Raw genomic sequence first — 20,889 nt, 5'->3', positions numbered from 1 at the left:
AATACTTGATTGAATTCCTCTTGCCCATCACACACTGCCTGTTTCCAATGCCAAAGAAAAGCAAGGCAGCCTCAGAGCATCACCTAGCCACTGTCATCATAGCCAGGGTCTTCTTTTCAGCGTATGCTTCATGCTTCCTACACTGGACATACTACTGATCCATAGTCCCAATAAGTTCCAGTTTTTGTTTATTGCTCCACAGAGAGATTCCCAAACATCTGTGGTTTGTTTATATGGGTTTTAGCACTAGTTTTGTACCTTTTGATGAGTAGATGAATTGCCACCAAATCTCACTGCAGGTGTTTTTGACCACCTGTCTCCTCAGCAATCTGGTGCCAGCTGTTGGTATATTCTGCTTGTCCAGGTTGTATAGTCATTTGTAAACTATGCATCCAACTGAATGCCTAGAAATATTCAATGCCATTGCTATCTTTTTACATTGTCGTCCTTGTTTGTGCAAGGCAATGATCTCAACATTTTCGACCACTCTCTTGACTTTGCCATATTTCTAACATGCAATCAAACTGAATATGTATGTAGTTTATTTATGAAGATTTTAGAATAATACATTGAATACACAGGATTCGGCCAACCGCGACCAATTAGTGAAGCGTGGTTCAAATCCCGCGCCAATTCACGGCCGGACTGCGCCTGTCGCTGATTGTTCGCAGCCGGCCACGTATTATATAGTACAGCCACGTAGTATATAACAGCCCACGTAGTAAATAGCACAGCCACATAGTACATAGCACAGCCACTTAGTATATTGCACAGCCACATAGTATATAGCACAGCCACGTAGTATATAGCACAGCCCACGGAGTATATAGCACAGCCCACGGAGTATATAGCACAGCCCATGGAGTGATAACAGCCCACATAGCATATAACACAGCCACATAGTTTATAACAGCCCACGTAACATATAACAGCTCATGTAGTATATAACAGCCCATGCATGCAATATATAGCACAGCCCACATAGTGTATAACACAGCCCATGTAGTGTATAACACAGCCCACGTAGTGTATAAGACAGCCCACGTAGTATATAACAGCCCATGTAGTGTTTAACACAGCCCACGTAGTATATAGCACAGCCTACGTAGTATATAGCACAGCCCATGTAGTATATAACAGCCCATGTAGTGTATAACACAGCCGCGTAGTATATAGCACTGCCCATGAAGTATATAGCACAGCCAAGTAGTACATTGTATAGCCATGTAGTATATTGCACAGCCCATGTAGTATATTGCACAGCCCACATAGTATATAGCACAGCCCACGTAGTATATAGCACAGCCCATGTAGTATATAACAGCCATGTAGTGCATAACACAGCACACGTAGTGTATAACACAGCCCACACAGTGTATAGCACAGCCCACGTAGTACAGTATATTGCACAGCCCACGTAGTATATAGCACAGCCCACGTAGTATATAGCACAGCCCACATAGTATATTGCACAGCCCATGTAGTATATAGCACAGCCCACATAGTATATTGCACAGCCCACGTAGTATATTGCACAGCCCACGTAGTATATAGCAATATGGGCATCATATCCCTGTTAAATAAAAGAATTAAAATAAAAAATAGTTCTATACTCATCTTCTGTTGGCCCCCGGATCCAGGCGAAGCGTTTACCGATGCTCCTCACGCGCTCCGGTCCCAAGAGTGCATTTCGGTCTCGCGAGATGATGACGTAGCGGTCTCGCGAGACCGCTATGTCATCATCTCGCGAGATCGCAATGCATGGAGCGGTCACCTGAGTGTCACGAGGATCGGGAAAGGCCTATTCTGGATCCAAGGGGCCGACGAACGGTGAGTATATAATGATTTTTTTTTTTATTATTATTTTTAACATTAGATCTTTTTACTATTGATGCTGCATAGGCAGCATCAATAGTAAAAAGTTGGTCACACAGGGTTAATAGCAGTGTTAACGGAGTGCGTTACACCGCGGCATAATGCTGTCTGTTAACGCTGCCATTAACCCTGTGTGTGCGCTGACTGGAGGGGAGTAGGGAGCGGGAACTGACTGCGAGGAGTAAGGAGCCGGACTGTGCCCGTCGCTGATTGGTCATGGCTGTTTTGCCGCGACCAATCAGCGACTTGGGATTTCCGTTACAGACAGACAGAAAGACACACAGAGAGAAAGACGGAAGTGACCCTTAGACAATTATTAGTAGATTAAACCCTTAACCCCGGAGATTTTTTAAATTTTGCATTTTCGTTTTTCGCTCCCCTCCTTCCCAAAGCCATAACTTTTTTATTTTTCCATCAATATGGCAATGTGAGGGCTTATTTTTTGCAGGACGAGTTGTACTTTTGAATGACACCATTGGTTTTACCATGATGTGTACTAAAAAGCAGGAAACAAATTCCAATTGCGGTAAAATTGCAAAAAAGTGCAATCCCACACTTGTTTTTTGTTTGGCTTTTTTTGCTAGGTTCACTACATGCTAAAACTGACCTGCCATTATGATTCTCATTACAAGTTCATAGACACCAAACATGTCTAGGTTATTTTTTTATCTAAGTGGTGAAAATAAATTACAAACTTTGTTAAAAAAATAAATAAATGAATTGCGCAATTTTCCAAGACCCGTAGCGCCTCCATTTTTCAGGATTTTAATGATACCTTTTTGGTGCAGATATGTTCTTTTGATCTCTCGCTATTGAATTTCAATGCAAAGTCGCGGCAACCAAAAAAAGTAATTCTGGCATTTTAAATTTTTTCTCGCTACGCCGTTTAGCAATCAGGTTAATTCTTTTTTTTATTGATAGATCGGGCGATTCAAAACGCTGCAATACCAAATATGTGTATGTTTGATTTTTTTATTGTTTTATTTTGAATGGGGCAAAAGGAGGGTGATTTAAACTTTTATATTTCATATTTTTCAAAACATTTTTTTTTACTTTTGCCATGCTTCAATAGCCTCCATAGGAGGCTAGAAGCTGGCATAGCCTAATTGGCTCTGCTACATAGGAGCAATGCTCAGATGGCTCCTATGTAGTAGTATAACAGCATTGCTATGAGCACCGACCACAGGATGGCGCTCACAGCAATCTGGCATCAACAACCATAGCGGGCTTCAGGAGACCTTTGGTTGTCATACCAACCCACCAATTACGTGACGGGTCAGCAGTGTGCGCATTTCCGTCCGGATGTCAGAGTTTGACAGCGGCATTTAACTAGTTATTAGGCGTGGGCGGATCGCGATTCCACCCATGCCTATTGCAGGCACATCTCAGCTATTCAAAACAGATGACATGTCTCGGCTTTGATGCGTGCTCACTGCCGGAGCCCGCATCAAAGCAGGGGATCTGCTATCGGATGTACTATTCAGTCCGATGGCAGAAAGGGGTTAATATCAGATCAGTAGGAGTATGATTTTCAACACCAACCAACTCTCTGAAAGGATAGTGGTACTCATGCGATTGCAGCAGCCTCTTCAGTGTTGCACTTTGTTGACCATATTTTGTGGACTATGAGATGCATCGGACCATAAGACGCACCTCAAATTTTGAGGAGGAAAATAGGAAAAAAAATTTTTACTGTGTCAAATGGGGTTTCATCTTATAGTCCGAATTTAGCTTACTGGAGGTCACATGAAGTAGGGCCAGAGGAGGCAAGGTCGCCAGCAGAGGCTGGAGTGGGGTGATGTTGCGTGCCCTGGGCTGGGGCGAGGGGGAGTCCCAGTGGTGGGTTTCATCAAAATGTTGGGGGTGCAGACAGGAGCGGAATCCCCCTCTACACATCACTCTCCTATCAGTGGGCTTCAGGAAAATGTCTGCTGGAGGTGGGGCATGCGCAGATTGAGACCTCGGCTATAGGAGCAATTTTTTTTTTTGGAACATGCCGAAATATACATTCAAAATACAGTGCATAAAATCTTTTTAAATAACTGAATTTCCCTGTATATGTTTAAAAAAATGTAGGATCAATAATAAGAAGTGTTGATATTACATAATTCATCTCTATAAAATACACTGTATAGACCTGTCAAAAGGTCCCATATCTTGGCACCTACTTGATTCAAAGAAACTTGCAAGGAAGCATTGATTCGTATCTATAGCATGACTAATAAGCACTTGGCTTTAGACAGGTTCTGATTGTATCCATTCAGTTGTGTCTGACCCCTGGATACTTTTGCCATACTTATCTGTTCTCCATGGCTTATTTCAATTGCTTGATGTTGACCTTAGGACTCCCATTCCCTTTTCACCACTGACCATTCCAAGTTGTATCTCCTTTTCTAGTAAATTTGTCCTCGTCACCTGTCCAAAATAGACAGCTACACGTATTATTGCCCTTACTGCAAAACAGATAAAACTCTGTGAAAGAAGTTTTCTATACATGTTTTTGTATCTCATGTGACTCATGGGAGTGTATTACATGTAATTCATAAGCCTCCATTTTTTCCAAATTAGATTTAATAGAAGTTGGGATCCATTTATGATACAACCCGTGGATGATGGAGAAGAAAAAACAGGAAGATGTACAACATTACTAATATATCTGTTTTGTTTTACCATTGGGCTAATAGTTTTTGCTTCTGCATTCTTCAGTAAGGTATGTAGCTTCACACCTCCTTGGCACTGCATGGAACTATTCCTTTATTTGCAGGGCCGGACTGGCCATTTGGCAATTCTGGCAAATGCCAGAAGGGCCTGTCTGGTTGTGGGCTGCCTTGCTGCTGCATTGTTAACAAAATCTGTGTTATCAGGACACCCATACTGTTAAGAGTTGTGACGGAGCACAAAGTCGCTGACTTCTTTACTTACCCAGAAGGCCACGGGTATCATGAGACATATTGGTCTTGTAGTAAATCTTGTCTTCCCTCTATCCAGGGTAATATTAGTAATATATCCCATCTGGTGCTTGGTGACGAAGACAGCATGGGCCTGTGTGATTTCAAATGCCAGGGCTGAATTTCAGCCCCAGTCCGTACCTGTTTATTTGGCACTACCACATAACTCCAGAGAGTAGCCCTAAACTTGCATTGTGGAAATATTATGTTCCCACACCCTATTCCACTTTTCTAGCTATTAAAGTACTACGCAACTTTAGTCATACGCTGCTCTTTCATGTTACATCTATAAGAAAATAAAAGTGATTTTTAATAGTAATATGTGAATGTAACTTGTGAACACAGCCATACTGCTAGTACCATGGCATGATAGGTGAAGGAAGCATTGAAAACCTATGATTTACAATTAGATAGTAAAGTTTAGTATAAAGTCATTTTTTTTCATTATTGTGTCACATACTATATACAAATAAAACCACTTTGCACAAGGAGTAGATAACTGTTTGACTTTAATAAATAGAAATATGATAAAAGGAAACTGGAAAAAAGGTTACGCTTCCACTGTGTTTCTCTTCTTCGGTTTCTTACTGCCAGTATTGATTGACAGGTTTCCCTCTATGTACAAATAGGGACAGACCCATTAAAGGGGTTGTCTGGGACTTTAACATTGATCGCCTATCCTTAGGTTAGGTTATCAATATCAAATCAATAGGGGTGGATGTGCTGCACTCGGTCATTGCCTCTACAGTAATCTGTCAATGGAGCTTTTCTGCGCAGCTCACCAAGTGAGCAGTTCCGGCTGCCACTGGCGCAAGAAACAGCTGATTGGCTGGTTTGTGGCATTTCATCAGCTGACGTGTGCCTCTAATATCCACGAGTGGAATCGATCCACTTGTGGCTGTTTAACATGTTAACTGGCGCTGTCAATCTCCGACAGCGGCATTTAACAAGGCTGTACTGGAAGCACATCATAAGACCTGCCTATTTGCGCCCCTCTAACAGGATCACGGGTTTCCGAGTTCGATGGGTTGGCATGAAAAACCTGTGATCTGCAGGAGACCTTTGTGGCTGTCATGGCCGCTCAGCTATGAGCTCCTCCCAGTGGAAGGTGTGCATAGTAGATGAGCATTTCTGCTACACATAGCAAGGCTGATGCCCTGCTATGTGTAGCAATAAAAAAAATTAAAAATACATGTTTGGTATCGCCATTTTCAGAAACACCCGATAAAAATATAAAAAATAATTAATCTGATCTGATTAACGACACAGATTAACAAGAAAAAAAATCTTTGCAAAAGTGCAATAACAGGGGATCAAAACATGACATTTGCCCCAAAATGGTATCAATAAAAACATCAGGTCAGTGCGCAAAAAATAAGCCGTCACCGAGCCCCAGATTTTTTCACCACTTAAGTAAAAAAGAAGATATACAAGTTCGGTATCTATGAACTCGTAATGACCTGGAGAATCATAATGGCAGGTCAGTTTTAGTATTCACTGAACATAGTAGAAAAAAAAAAACAATTGTGGAATTGCACTTTTTTGCAATTTCACCGCACTTGGAATTTTTTCCCCATTTTACGGTACACGATATGTTAAAACCAATGTTGACGTTCAAAAGTAAAACTCGTCCCGCAAAAAATAGAATTATTCTTACCGTTAATTCGGTTTCTAGGAACCTTCCACGGTTGTCTCTTTGCCCTAATGGGGAACAGGAAACACAGAGAGGTTAAAAGGACCTCCCACCTCCCACTTGCCAGTGACTTACAACTGAGACCATAGCACCGGTTTAACTTCTGAATCCCAGAATTATATCGAGGAATAGAGGGTGGGAATTAGCGCCGTCGTGGAAGGTTCCTAGAAACCGAATTAACGGTAAGAATAATTCTATTTTCTCTAGTCACCTTCCACGATGGCATATGGAGGAATACCAACTAATTTGGCACTAGGGAGGGACAACGGCCTAAAGAACTTTGCGGCCGAAGACTAAATCCTTATTGGATAATACATCCAATCTATAATGCTTAGAGAAGGTATGGAGTGAGGACCACGTAGCTGCCCTGCAGATCTGCTCCGGAGATGCGCCTGCTCTTTCTGCCCAGGAAACTGACGTAGATCTGGTTGAGTGGGCCTTGATCCCTACTGGAGGTATTTTATTTTGAGCAAGGTAGGATTCTGTTATGGCTTTTTTAATCCATGTAGCAATGGTATTTTTAGCTACCTTCTTCCCCTTATTTTGCCCCGAGGAATGGAAAAAAATGTTATGATCAATTCTAAGATCTCGAGTTTGATCCAAGTAATGAAGCAGGATACGACGAACGTCCAGAGTGTTGAATTTCCTTTCCTCTGAGTTTGCAGGTTTGTTGCAAAAGGTAGGTAGAACGATTTCTTGAGAACGATGAAATTCAGAGACCACTTTTGGAAGGAAAGAAGGATCCAGACGGAGTACTATTGAGTCATCTCTAACCAGTAAATAAGGTTCTCTTATTGATAAGGCCTGTAATTCACCCACTCTTCTGGCTGAAGTTATGGCTACCAAAAAAACTGTTTTGTAAGCAAGATTTTGTGGGGAACAGGAAGACAGAGGTTCAAAGGGTGGACCCATAAGACCTTGAAGTACAATGTTAAGATCCCATGGAGGAACTATGATTTGTTGCCTAGGGTTTATCCTGATTGCTGAGGTCATGAATCGTTTGATCCAGCGATGGCCTGCTAGATCTTGATCGAACATAGAACTGAGCGCAGAAATCTGGACCTTCAGAGTACTGGGTTTCAGGCCAATTTCTAAGCCTTTCTGTAAGAAATCTAATATTCTAGGTATATCCGGCCTGAGAGGGTCTGGAAGGATAGGTAGGCAAAAAGATGAAAACTTTTTCCAGATTTTATTGTAAATGGCGTTTGTTACTGGCTTCCTGGATTTTTGTAAGGTGGCTATGACAGGGATTGATAGCCCTTTTGCTCTCAAAACCTGGGCTTCAGAAACCACGCCGCTAAATTCCATTTCTGAGGGTCTGAGTGGAGAACTGGCCCCTGAGAGAGGAGATTGTCTTTTATCGGTAACATAACCGGCCCGTCCACTTGTAGTTGGATGATCAAGTTGAACCAACTTCTTTTGGGCCAAAATGGAGCAATCAGAATAGTTGGAGTCCCTTCCATCTGAGTTTTCCGCAGCACCTTTGCAAGGATTGGGATTGGTGGAAAAGCGTAGGCTAGATGAAAATGCCAATCCTGAACTAGAGCATCCACTGCTCTGGGATTGCCTGTTGGATTCAGGGAAAAATATGTTTCGACTTTTGCATTTTGATGGGAGGCAAAGAGGTCGACATCCGGGAGACCCCACCTGCTTACTAGAAGATTGAATGTGTGAAGATCCAGACTCCATTCGCCCGGGTGGATATCTCGCCAGCTCAGATAATCTGCCTGAATATTGGCAGTACCTTTCAGGTGAGTTGCCGTCAGGGACAGTAAGTGCTTTTCGGCCCAAGCAAAGATTCGAGCAGAGACCTTCTTTAGGCTGGCGAATTTTGTACTGCCCTGGTGCTTGATATGAGCCACCGTGGTCATGTTGTCTGAGTGTATCAGAACATGTTGGCCAGAAATCTGACGATCTGCTGCTAAGAGAGCTTCTTCCACCGCTTTCAGTTCCCGGAAATTCGAAGATCTCCCTCTGATCATCTGGTCCCAAAGACCCTGATAAGGAACATGATTTATCATGGCTCCCCAGCACCTCTTGCTGGCATCCGTCTTGATTGTAGTTATTGGGGACTGAACCCAACTCACACCTCTGAGAAGATTTTCCAATCTCATCCACCATGTTAAGGATGCTTTCACCCGACCTGGTGTGCGAATCCTTTTGGTCAGTGAGCTGGGACGACCATCCCAATTGTCTAAGACATGGGTTTGAAGAATTCTTGAGTGGGCTTGAGCCCAAGCCACCGACTGAATGCAGGCTGTCATAGAGCCTAACAGCGACATTCCCTCTCGGAGTGTAGGAGATCTCATCTCCTTGTATTTCCTGATCTTTACTACTAATGGTAGTCTGTGATCGTCTGGAAGAAAGGACATTTGTTTTACCGAGTCCAGAACCACTCCTAAAAACTTTCTGGTTTTTGAGGGTTGAAGCTGAGATTTCTTCATGTTCGGAATCCAACCCAGAGACTTCAATATCTCTAATGTAGCTGACACATGGGACATCAGGGTTGCCTCGGTAGGAGCTACTATCAGCAGATCGTCCAGATAGGGCACTATAGAAACCCCTTGTCTCTGGATAAAGGACACTGCCTCTGCCATTACTTTGGAGAACACCCTCGGGGCTGATGAAATGCCGAATGGGAGGACTCCAAACTGATAGTGCTCCACCTGGTGATTTCCCTGTATCGCAAACCTGAGATATTTTCTGTGTCTCGGGTGGATAGGAATGTGGAAATATTAGATCGATAGTTGCCATAAAGGAGTGTTGATTTATTAGGGGGATGGCTGATTTTACAGACTCCATCTTGAATCTTCGATATTTCACGTACTGATTCAGACCCTTTAAATTTATAATAATCCGAACTTCCCCTGATGGTTTGGGAACCAGGAATAATCGGGAATAATGTCCCAGACCCTGTTCTGATTGTGGAACCGGGGAGATCACGTTTGATCTCAGAAAATCTCTGAGACCCAACGTTAACAAATTGTGATGTCTTGCCGGAAGGGAAGTAATTTTTAGACCCTGAGGGGGAGAGAAATTAACTCGATCAAAAGGCCCTGTTTGATAACATTGAGGACCCAGTGGGAAGTGGTGATGTTTTCCCACTGATCCACATATTTTGAGAGTCTTCCCCCCACCGGGTCGGAGTCATTGTTTATCTTGTTGGGATGACTGCTGCTGCTGCTGTTGTTGAGGGACAAAAATATTTTTCCCTCTCCCTTTTGCATAGCTCCACCTGCCGGTCTTGCCTTTACCCCTCGGTTGAGAGGGCTGCGACATTGGGGCACGAAAAAAACGTTTTTTCGGTTGTTTTTGCTCCGGGAGCGCCTTTTTCTTGTCAGTCGCTTTGTCAAGAATGTCGTCTAAGGCTGGGCCAAACACATAGTCTCCTTTAAAGGGAATGGCACACAACTTAGCCTTAGAGGTGATATCGCCACTCCATAGTTTGAGCCAGAGAGCCCTTCTGGCAGAGTTGGAGAGTACTAGAGACCTGGCAGCAATCCTAACCGATTCCAGAGAAGCGACCGCCAGAAAACCAGTAGCTCTATGTAATATAGGAAGTGAATCCAACATTTCACCTCTAGGGGTACCCTGCAATATGTGAGACTCTAGTTTTTCAAGCCAACAGGAGAGGGCCCTGGCTACGCAGGTAGCGGCGATATTAGCCTTCAGGACAGACTTGGAGGTTTCCCAAGACTTCTTTAGGAGACTCTCAATCTTCCTGTCCATAGGATCTCTCAATTGCGAAGAGTCCTCAAAGGGGAGTGCCGTTTTTTTGGTGACTCTGGCTACCTGCACATCCACTTTGGGAATGTCAAGTTGACAAAATCACCTTCTAGAGGAAATCTATGTTTCATCTCTGAAGACATGTTAAGGCGTTTTTCAGGGAGTTCCCATTCCTGCTCAATCATGTTAACCACATTAGCGTGAACGGGAAACCCTGCTTTTTTCTCCGATCTGAGCCCACCGAACATATGATCCTGTATGGACTGTGGTACAGGTTCCTCTTCAAGTCCCATTGTGTTACGTACAGCAGAGACTAGGTCCTCGATATACTCTGAGGAAAAGAGGTATTTCCTGACCTCAGCCTTAGGGGATGCAGGATCTTCCCAGCCAATAGATGAGATTTGAGAGTGGTCTGAATCAGAGTCCGATTCAATGACCTGTATCTTCCTTTTCTTAGCTGGGGAATGTGGTGGCAGAGGTGGAGGTGGAGGTGTGAAAGCTGCCAAGGAAGATTGTACCTCCTGTTTAACAAGAGAGCGAATCTCATCTAGTAGCGATGGTTGCTCCGCTTTAATTATCCTGTCAGTGCATGGCTGACAGAGTTTTTTATCCCAGTTAGGAGGGAATTTAACAACACAGACCGGGCACTTCTTCCTATAGTTAGCTTTAGGGGTAGACCTTTCTCCCTGAAATAAAGAGGGAGAGAGGAGTGAGGAGCTAAACCCCTTAAGGGAACTACCTCCCGGATCCCGTCCCTGCATACTCACAGTAGCAGGGGCAGCGCTGGGCTCTGCAGACGCAGGGCATAAGGAACTGTCCATACTGAAGAATTTTAGTCTTACCTCAGTGGTGGTTCAGCAGGCTTTTATGGAGCAGCGCTCCTAGCACCTGCCTCCAGTGGCCGAATCTCCCCCTCCCCCTCCGGGATCCATGTGTGGGACGCCATTGCTCCGACAACTCCGGCCGGCAAAACCCAGAAGTCCGGCTTCAGGGTGCATACGAAAACCGGAAGTGACGTCACTTCCAGAACGCCGAGCCGAGCCGCATGGAGGGGAAGAAGCCGGGAAGCTCAAAGAGGATCCCGGCTGGGGAACCAGGCCTGCTTTACCCTCGTGGGGGCGCAGGAAGGCCTGGAGGGGGTCCTGAGGTACCTGGTATACAGGACGACGGGAGCAGCATAAGGGGAGGCACGGAGCGACGCCAGCTGCCTGGCTAAGCAGATAAAAAATACTGCAGCCGCCGGCCACTACAGCATATGGAAAAAAACCTCTCCCTGTCCCAAGGGGAACAGGAAAGACACTGGCAAGTGGGAGGTGGGAGGTCCTTTTAACCTCTCTGTGTTTCCTGTTCCCCATTAGGGCAAAGAGACAACCTCCATATGCCGTCGTGGAAGGTGACTAGAGAAAACAAGCCTCACATGGCCATATTGATGGAGAAATAAAATAGATATGGCTCTGGGAATAAGGAGAGCAAAAAATGAAAATGCAAAAATGGAAAATCCCAGGGTGGTGAAGGGGTTAAAGTCCCAGACAACCGTTTTAATTTAGTTGGATGTGCAGAAAGAAGGAGGGAAGGATACCAGAAAACATTTCTCTCTCTGCCATGCCTGTAAAAAAAAAAAGAAGAAATTCTGAAAAGGACCACATTTTACTTTTGAGTTAAGTCCTTGTAATGAGAGAGCCTATTGATTTTCTGTTCTGCCTGTGGTGAGGAAAGCATGAATCTGCTGACAATTGCCTTTAAATACAACCTATAGACCGAGATTCAAACCATGAAATAAGACCAGGCTAGGATCATGTATGTTCCCTTAACCATATACAGTTGTGCTAAAAAGTTTAAATACCTCAGCAGAATTTTTGCTTTTTTGGCCTTTTTTTCCAGAGAATATGAATGATAACACCAAAACTTTTTCTCCACTCATGGTTAGTGGTTGGGTGAAGCCATTTATTGTCAAACTACTGTGTTTTCTCTTTTTAAATCATAATGACAACCAAAAACATCCAAATGACCCTGATGAAAAGTTTACATACCCTGGTGATTTTGGCCTGATAACATGCACAGAAGTTGACACAAATGGGTTTGAATGGCATTGGCTACTAAAGGTAACATCCTCACATGTGACCTGTTTGCTTGTAATCAGTGTGTGTGCATAAAAGCAGAGTGAGTTTCTAGGAGCCAGACAGATGCTTGCATATTCATCCAGCCACAGACATTTCTGGATTGTGAAAGCAAAAGACTTATCAAAGGATATACGGGAAAAGGTAGTTAAACTGTATAAAACAGGAAAGGAATGCAAAAAGATATCCAAGGAATTGATAATGCCAGTCAGCAGCATTCAAACTGTGATTAACAAAGGGAAAATCAGGGGCTCTGTAAAAACAAAACCATGGTCAGGTAGACCAGCAAAAATTTCATCCACAACTGCCAGGAAATTTGTTTGGGATGCAAAGAAACACCCACAAATAACATCAGCTGAAATACTGGACTCTCTGAAAACTAGCGGGGTGGCTGTTTCAAGATGCACAACAAGCAGGCACTTGAAGAAAAATGGGCTGCATGGTTGAGTTGATAGAAGAAAGCCATTACTGCGCAAATGCCACAAAGATTCTCGCCTACAATACACAAAAGAGCACAGGCACAAGCCTCAAAACCTCCTGGAACAAGGTAATTTGAGTGATGAGACCAAAATTGAACTTTTTGGCCACAACCATAAATGTTACTTTTGGAGAGAGGTCAACAAGGCCTATAATGAAAGGAACACCATTCCTACTGTAAAGCACGGAGGTGGATCGCTGATGTTTTGGGGATGTGTGAGCTACAAAGGCAAAGGAAACATGGTCAAAGTTGAAAGAAAGATGAATGCAGCACGTTATCAGCAAATACTGGAGGCAAATTTGCAATCATCAGCCCGGAAGCTGCGCATGGGACGAACTTGGACATTCCATCATGACAACGATCCAAAACAGCAGACCAAGTCGACCTTCTTTGGCTACAGCAGAACAAAGTGAAGGTTCTGGAGTTGCCATCTCAGTCTCATGACCTCAATATCGTTGATCCACTCTGGGGAGATCTCAAGCGTGCAGTTCCTGCTAGACAGCCCAGGAATTTACAGGAACTGGAGGCTTTTTGTCAAGAATAGTGGGCAGCTTCACATCTGAGAAAACACAGGACCTCATCCACAACTACCACAAAAGACTTCAAGCTGCCATTGATGCTAGAGGGGGCAATACATGGTATTAAGAGTAGGGGTATGTGAACTTTTTATCAGGGTCATTTGAATGTTTTGGGTTGTCATTATTATTTAAAAAGAGAAAACACAGTAGTTTTACAATAAATGGCTTCACCCAACCACTAACCATGAGTGGAGAAAGTTTTGGTGTTATCATTCAGATTCTCTGAAAAAAGGCCAAGAAAGCAAAAATTCTGCTGCGGTATGTAAACTTTTGAGTACAACTGTAGCATCACAAATGGTTGGTAATACACAAAAATGGAATTGAAACATATTTTGTTCCTCCTGCATAAGGGAATAAATCCTCCATATTGTAACATTTTGCAATCTGTTTATTGTATTTTAATTTTTCTTCCTGTAGGCCTGTCTTCTACTTCTAATATTGGTCAATGGAGATTCCTCCAAAATTGTTTCTAACACTCCATTAAAAATAATCGTTCTTGGGTTAGTGATACAAGTACCCTACATCCTAACACTTATAAAATGTCTGTGGATGGTGATTTTCACTCATTCTCCCAATCCAAACAAAGTCAAGATATTGAAGGTAAGAATTTAGTTCTGACTCTAGAAACAATATTTGTACTTATCAAGAAATATAAATTTTAGATTTTAGAATAAGAAAGATTATGAAGTGAGCTGTATACCAATACAGATACTGTATATCTGACATGTCAACAGCTGAAAATGCCAGCTGTATTAAATGCCCCCCTTTTGAACGCCCCCATTCCTGCCACCCTGGAACTCCAATGAAGCTACAGGCTGGACTCAACAGAAGAACCGCAATTTCACTACATACTGAAATATCATGGTATTGCAGCATATAATAATAGTGATCAAATGATACGAGGTTCAAGTCCCCTTGTGATGGTGTGATATGCTATGTGGGTATCATTTTTGTGCATATTTCTATTGTACTTATTTTCATGGTGTTCTCTTGTAGAAGGAGTTATTTGCTAATTGATGAATGGCTGTTGCTGCCATCTGATATCAGCCCCCACAGCACTGTATTGCTTGCTAATATGCTAATGACATGTTGACCTAGTTTGTTGAAACAATGAGCCCCTGAGACCTTCCCCCTCCTGACCTGAGAATGAGGAGGGAGACTTAAAATATCAGGGATGTGAGACACAGATGAGTCCTGTGTGGAATGATGATGTGTTCACAGCATCTCAGAGAGAAAGAAGAGTATATGGACTATGCTATCCTCTGTCTGTTGGATTGTTGGACTTTTACCCTGTTACTGAACTGCATTCGTGTTCTGGACTATTTTATCCTTTGTGTGGTGGATCGTATATGGACCTTTCATATTTTTGCCTAAATAAAGGTCTTGGGATTGTTCACTCTTCACTGGCTCTGTTGATTGTGTGGTACCAGAGAAGGACCCCATGACACCCCTAAAAGGACTAAAAATTAATAAAAAAAAGGTTTTTTAAAAAATAACAATTCAAATTACCACTCTTTTCAAAATAAATGTAAAATAAATAGATAAACAAATAATCGACATTGGCAGAATAGCAATATTTGAGTTGCTGAACTTCTGTACCTCAAAGATAAATATCTTGGTACTGTGTTAGCCAGTAACCCAATAAAAGCTATCATATCTGGGTGAAGTGTCAGTGGATGCACTGCTGATAATAGAGTTCCACGACTATTTTCCTTAGACACTTTATTTTAACAGGTTTACAAAGTCAACGCGTTTGATGAAGAGGTCCTGTGTTGACCTGGAAACGCGTTGACTTTGTAAACCTGTTAAAATAAATTGTCTAAGGAAAATATTTGTGGAATTCTATTATCAGCAGCGCATCCAGTGATACTTCACTGTTGTGAATTAGACTTTTTGGCTCCCTCTTGTGGTTACTAGTGATATGACTCTGGAATTGTCTTTCCTCAGTTTGGCTCCCACCTGGGCCGTTAGTCCAGGGGTGTTGCTATATAAACTTCCTGGATCCTTAGTCCAGTGCCTGGCATCGTTGTAATCAGATCCTTCTGTTTGCTCCTGTCTGCTGGTCCTGGTTCGTGTAAATTAAGCTAAGTCCTGCTTCTTTGTTTTTTGGTTAATTGCTTTGCTCTTATTTTTGTCCAGCTTGTACTAAATGTGATTCCTGACTTTGCTGGAAGCTCTAGGGGGCTGGTGTTCTCCCCCCGGGCCGTTAGACGGTTCGGGGGTTCTTGAATATCCAGCGTGGATATTTTGATAGGGTTTTTGCTGACCATATAAGTCATCTTACTATATTCTGCTATTAGCTAGTGGGCCTCTCTTTGCTAAATACCTAGCTCATTCTTACGTTTGTTTTTTCCTCTTACCTCACCGTTATTATTTGTTGGGGGCTTGTATCCTACTTTCGGGGTCTTTTCTCTGGAGGCAAGAAAGGTCTTTCTTTTCCCTTCTAGGGTTAGTTAGTTCTCCGGCTGGCGCGAGACGTCTAGAACCAACGTAGGCACGTTCCCCGGCTGCTGTTATTTGTGGTGCTAGGATTAGATATATGGTCAGCTCAGTTACCACTGCCCTATGAGCTGGTTTTTTGTGTTTGCAAACTTAGTAATTATTTCTGAGACCCTCTGCCAATGGGGTCATAACAGTATGCCAGGCCAACATTGAATGTTTAATGCATTGCAGAAGTGGGATTATAAGAAAGGAAATTCTGAGTTTTTTTTTTTTTTTTTCCTCTCTTCCTCCCCTTTACCTCTGAGTGGCTTGTGCTTGCTGCAGACATGAATGTCCAGACCTTGATTACAAGTGTAGACCAGCTTGCTGCTCGTGTGCAGGGTATACAAGATTTTGTTACCAGTAGTCCTATGTCTGAACCTAAAATACCTATTCCCGAACTGTTTTCTGGAGACCGATTTAAGTTTAGGAATTTCAGGAATAATTGTAAATTGTTTCTATCTCTGAGACCCCGTTCATCTGGAGATTCAGCTCAGCAAGTTAAAATTGTTATCTCTTTTTTACGGGGCGACCCTCAGGATTGGGCCTTCTCGCTAGCGCCAGGAGATCCGGCATTGGCAAATATTGATGCGTTTTTTCTGGTGCTCGGATTGCTTTACGAGGAACCCAATCTTGAAGTTCAGGCAGAAAAAGCCTTGCTGGCTATTTCTCAGGGCCAGGATGAAGCTGAAGTGTATTGCCAAAAATTTCGGAAATGGTCCGTGCTTACTCAGTGGAATGAGTGTGCTCTGGCCGCAAATTTCAGAAATGGCCTTTCTGAAGCCATTAAGAATGTGATGGTGGGTTTCCCCACTCCTACAAGTCTGAATGATTCCATGGCGCTGGCTATTCAAATTGACCGGCGTTTGCGGGAGCGCAAAACCGCTAATCCTCTGGTGGTGTTGTCTGAACAAACACCTGATTTAATGCAATGTGATAGAATTCAGACTAGAAATGAGCGGAAGAATCATAGACGTCAGAATGGGTTGTGTTTTTACTGTGGTGATTCGACACATGTTATATCAGCATGCTCTAAACGTCTAACAAGGGTTGTTAGTCCTGTCGCCATTGGTAATTTGCAACCTAAATTTATTTTGTCCGTGACTTTAATTTGCTCATTGTCTTCTTACCCTGTTATGGCGTTTGTGGATTCAGGTGCTGCCCTGAGTCTTATGGATCTGTCATTTGCCAAGCGCTGTGGTTTTGTTCTTGAGCCGTTGGTAAATCCTATTCCTCTTAGAGGTATTGATGCTACGCCATTGGCGGAAAATAAACCGCAGTTTTGGACGCAGGTAACCATGTGCATGACTCCTGAACATCGGGAGGTGATTCGTTTTCTTGTTCTGCATAAAATGCATGATTTGGTCGTTTTGGGTCTGCCATGGTTACAGACCCACAATCCAGTCTTGGATTGGAAGGCAATGTCTGTGTCAAGTTGGGGCTGTCAGGGAATTCATGCTGATTCCCCGCTGGTGTCTATTGCTTCCTCTACTCCTTCGGAAGTTCCTGAGTATTTGTCTGATTATCAGGATGTATTCAGCGAGTCCAGGTCCAGTGCTCTGCCTCCTCATAGGGACTGTGACTGCGCCATAGATTTGATTCCGGGTAGTAAATTTCCTAAGGGAAGACTATTTAATCTGTCTGTACCTGAGCATGCCGCAATGCGTTCGTATATCAAGGAGTCTCTGGAGAAGGGGCATATCCGTCCATCCTCCTCCCCTCTTGGTGTGGGATTCTTTTTTGTGGCCAAGAAGGACGGATCTTTGAGACCTTGTATTGACTATCGGCTTCTGAATAAAATCACTGTTAAATTTCAGTATCCTTTGCCTCTGTTGTCGGACTTGTTTGCCCGGATTAAAGGTGCCAAGTGGTTCACCAAGATAGATCTTCGTGGTGCGTACAACCTTGTGCGCATTAAGCAAGGAGATGAATGGAAGACAGCATTTAATACGCCCGAAGGTCATTTTGAGTACTTGGTGATGCCTTTTGGGCTCTCTAATGCTCCCTCAGTGTTTCAGTCCTTTATGCATGATATTTTCCGGAAGTATCTGGATAAATTTATGATTGTTTATCTGGATGATATTCTGGTTTTCTCTGAAGATTGGGACTCACATGTGGAGCAGGTCAGGATGGTGTTTCAGGTTTTGCGTGAGAATGCTTTGTTTGTTAAGGGCTCAAAGTGTCTCTTTGGAGTACAGAAGGTTCCCTTTTTGGGGTTTATTTTTTCCCCTTCTGCTGTGGAGATGGACCCAGTCAAGGTCCGAGCTATTCATGATTGGACTCAACCCACGTCAGTTAAGAGTCTTCAGAAGTTCTTGGGTTTTGCTAACTTCTACCGTCGTTTTATCGCTAATTTTTCTAGCGTTGTTAAACCTTTGACGGATATGACCAAGAAAGGTTCTGATGTTGCCAGCTGGGCTCCTGCAGCCGTGGAGGCGTTCCAGGAGTTGAAGCGCCGGTTTACTTCGGCACCTGTTTTGTGCCAGCCTGATGTCTCACTTCCCTTTCAGGTCGAAGTGGATGCTTCTGAGATTGGGGCAGGGGCCGTTTTGTCGCAGAGAGGCCCTGGTTGCTCGGTAATGAGACCATGTGCTTTCTTCTCTAGGAAGTTTTCGCCTGCTGAGCGGAATTATGATGTTGGCAATCGGGAGTTGCTGGCCATGAAGTGGGCATTTGAGGAGTGGCGTCATTGGCTCGAGGGTGCTAAGCATCGTGTGGTGGTCTTGACTGATCACAAAAATTTGATGTATCTCGAGTCTGCTAAACGCCTGAATCCTAGACAGGCCCGCTGGTCATTGTTTTTCTCCCGTTTTGACTTTGTGGTCTCGTATTTACCAGGTTCAAAGAATGTGAAGGCTGATGCTCTTTCAAGGAGCTTTGTGCCTGACTCTCCTGGAGTCGCAGAACCAGTTGGTATTCTTAAAGAGGGAGTTATCTTGTCGGCCATTTCTCCTGATTTGCGACGTGTGTTGCAGAGATTTCAGGCTAGTAGACCTGACTCTTGTCCACCTGACAGACTGTTTGTTCCTGATAAGTGGACCAGCAGAGTCATTTCCGAGGTTCATTCCTCGGTGTTGGCAGGGCATCAGGGAATTTTTGGCACCAGAGATCTGGTGGCTAGGTCCTTTTGGTGGCCTTCCTTGTCACGGGATGTGCGGTCATTTGTGCAGTCCTGTGGGACTTGTGCTCGAGCTAAGCCTTGCTGTTCTCGTGCCAGCGGGTTGCTCTTGCCCTTGCCTGTCCCGAAGAGGCCTTGGACACACATTTCCATGGATTTCATTTCAGATCTCCCGGTGTCTCAGGGCATGTCTGTCATCTGGGTGGTATGTGATCGCTTTTCTAAAATGGTCCATTTGGTGCCTTTGCCTAAGCTGCCTTCCTCTTCCGATCTGGTTCCTGTGTTCTTTCAGAATGTGGTTCGTTTGCACGGCATTCCTGAGAATATTGTGTCTGACAGAGGATCCCAGTTTGTTTCCAGGTTCTGGCGATCCTTTTGTGCTAGGATGGGCATTGATTTGTCGTTTTCGTCTGCCTTTCATCCTCAGACTAATGGACAAACGGAGCGAACTAATCAGACTCTGGAGGCTTATTTGAGGTGTTTTGTTTCGGCAGATCAGGATGATTGGGTGACCTTCTTGCCGTTGGCTGAGTTTGCCCTTAATAATCGGGCTAGTTCCGCTACTTTGGTTTCGCCATTTTTCTGCAACTCTGGTTTCCATCCTCGTTTTTCCTCGGGACATGTGGAGCCTTCTGACTGTCCTGGGGTAGATTCTGTGGTGGATAGGTTGCAGCAGATCTGGAATCATGTGGTGGACAACTTAAAGTTGTCACAGGAGAAGGCTCAGCGTTTTGCCAACCGCCGCCGCGGTGTGGGTCCCCGACTTCGTGTTGGGGATTTGGTATGGCTGTCTTCTCGATTTGTTCCTATGAAGGTCTCCTCTCCTAAATTTAAGCCTCGCTTCATCGGTCCTTACAAGATATTGGAAATCCTTAATCCTGTGTCCTTTCGCTTGGATCTTCCGGTGTCGTTTGCCATTCACAACGTGTTCCATAGGTCTTTGTTGCGGCGGTACGTTGTACCTGTGGTTCCTTCTGTTGAGCCTCCTGCTCCGGTGTTGGTTGAGGGTGAGTTGGAGTACGTGGTGGAGAAGATCTTGGATTCTCGTCTCTCCAGACGGAGGCTTCAGTATCTGGTCAAGTGGAAGGGCTATGGTCAGGAGGATAATTCCTGGGTGGTTGCTTCTGATGTGCATGCGGCCGATTTAGTTCGTGCCTTTCACGCTGCTCATCCTGATCGCCCTGGTGGTCTTGGTGAGGGTTCGGTGACCCCTCCTTAAGGGGGGGTACTGTTGTGAATTAGACTTTTTGGCTCCCTCTTGTGGTTACTAGTGATATGACTCTGGGATTGTCTTTCCTCAGTTTGGCTCCCACCTGGGCCGTTAGTCCAGGGGTGTTGCTATATAAACTTCCTGGATCCTTAGTCCAGTGCCTGGCATCGTTGTAATCAGATCCTTCTGTTTGCTCCTGTCTGCTGGTCCTGGTTCGTGTAAATTAAGCTAAGTCCTGCTTCTTTGTTTTTTGGTTAATTGCTTTGCTCTTATTTTTGTCCAGCTTGTACTAAATGTGATTCCTGACTTTGCTGGAAGCTCTAGGGGGCTGGTGTTCTCCCCCCGGGCCGTTAGACAGTTCGGGGGTTCTTGAATATCCAGCGTGGATATTTTGATAGGGTTTTTGCTGACCATATAAGTCATCTTACTATATTCTGCTATTAACTAGTGGGCCTCTCTTTGCTAAATACCTAGCTCATTCTTACGTTTGTCTTTTCCTCTTACCTCACCGTTATTATTTGTTGGGGGCTTGTATCCTACTTTCGGGGTCTTTTCTCTGGAGGCAAGAAAGGTCTTTCTTTTCCCTTCTAGGGTTAGTTAGTTCTCCGGCTGGCGCGAGACGTCTAGAACCAACGTAGGCACGTTCCCCGGCTGCTGTTATTTGT

At 43.9% G+C, this 20,889-nt stretch overlaps 1 protein-coding gene across 1 annotated transcript in view; it reads left to right on the top strand.

Moving 5' to 3' along the window:
- The window catches only part of LOC143803909 (chitin synthase chs-2-like), a 141,263-nt gene that overhangs the window by 5,776 nt on the left and 114,598 nt on the right, over positions 1-20,889 (top strand). Inside the window, exons 2-3 of the mRNA XM_077281668.1 lie at positions 4,444-4,585; positions 13,833-14,015. Of these exons, the coding sequence (XP_077137783.1) occupies positions 4,444-4,585; positions 13,833-14,015 (325 nt within the window). The remainder of the gene's footprint in view (positions 1-4,443; positions 4,586-13,832; positions 14,016-20,889) is intronic.

This window comes from Ranitomeya variabilis, chromosome 2 (assembly GCF_051348905.1).
Source record: "Ranitomeya variabilis isolate aRanVar5 chromosome 2, aRanVar5.hap1, whole genome shotgun sequence".
NCBI lineage: Eukaryota > Metazoa > Chordata > Amphibia > Anura > Dendrobatidae > Ranitomeya > Ranitomeya variabilis.
This window is presented reverse-complemented; position numbering and strand designations above follow the sequence as displayed.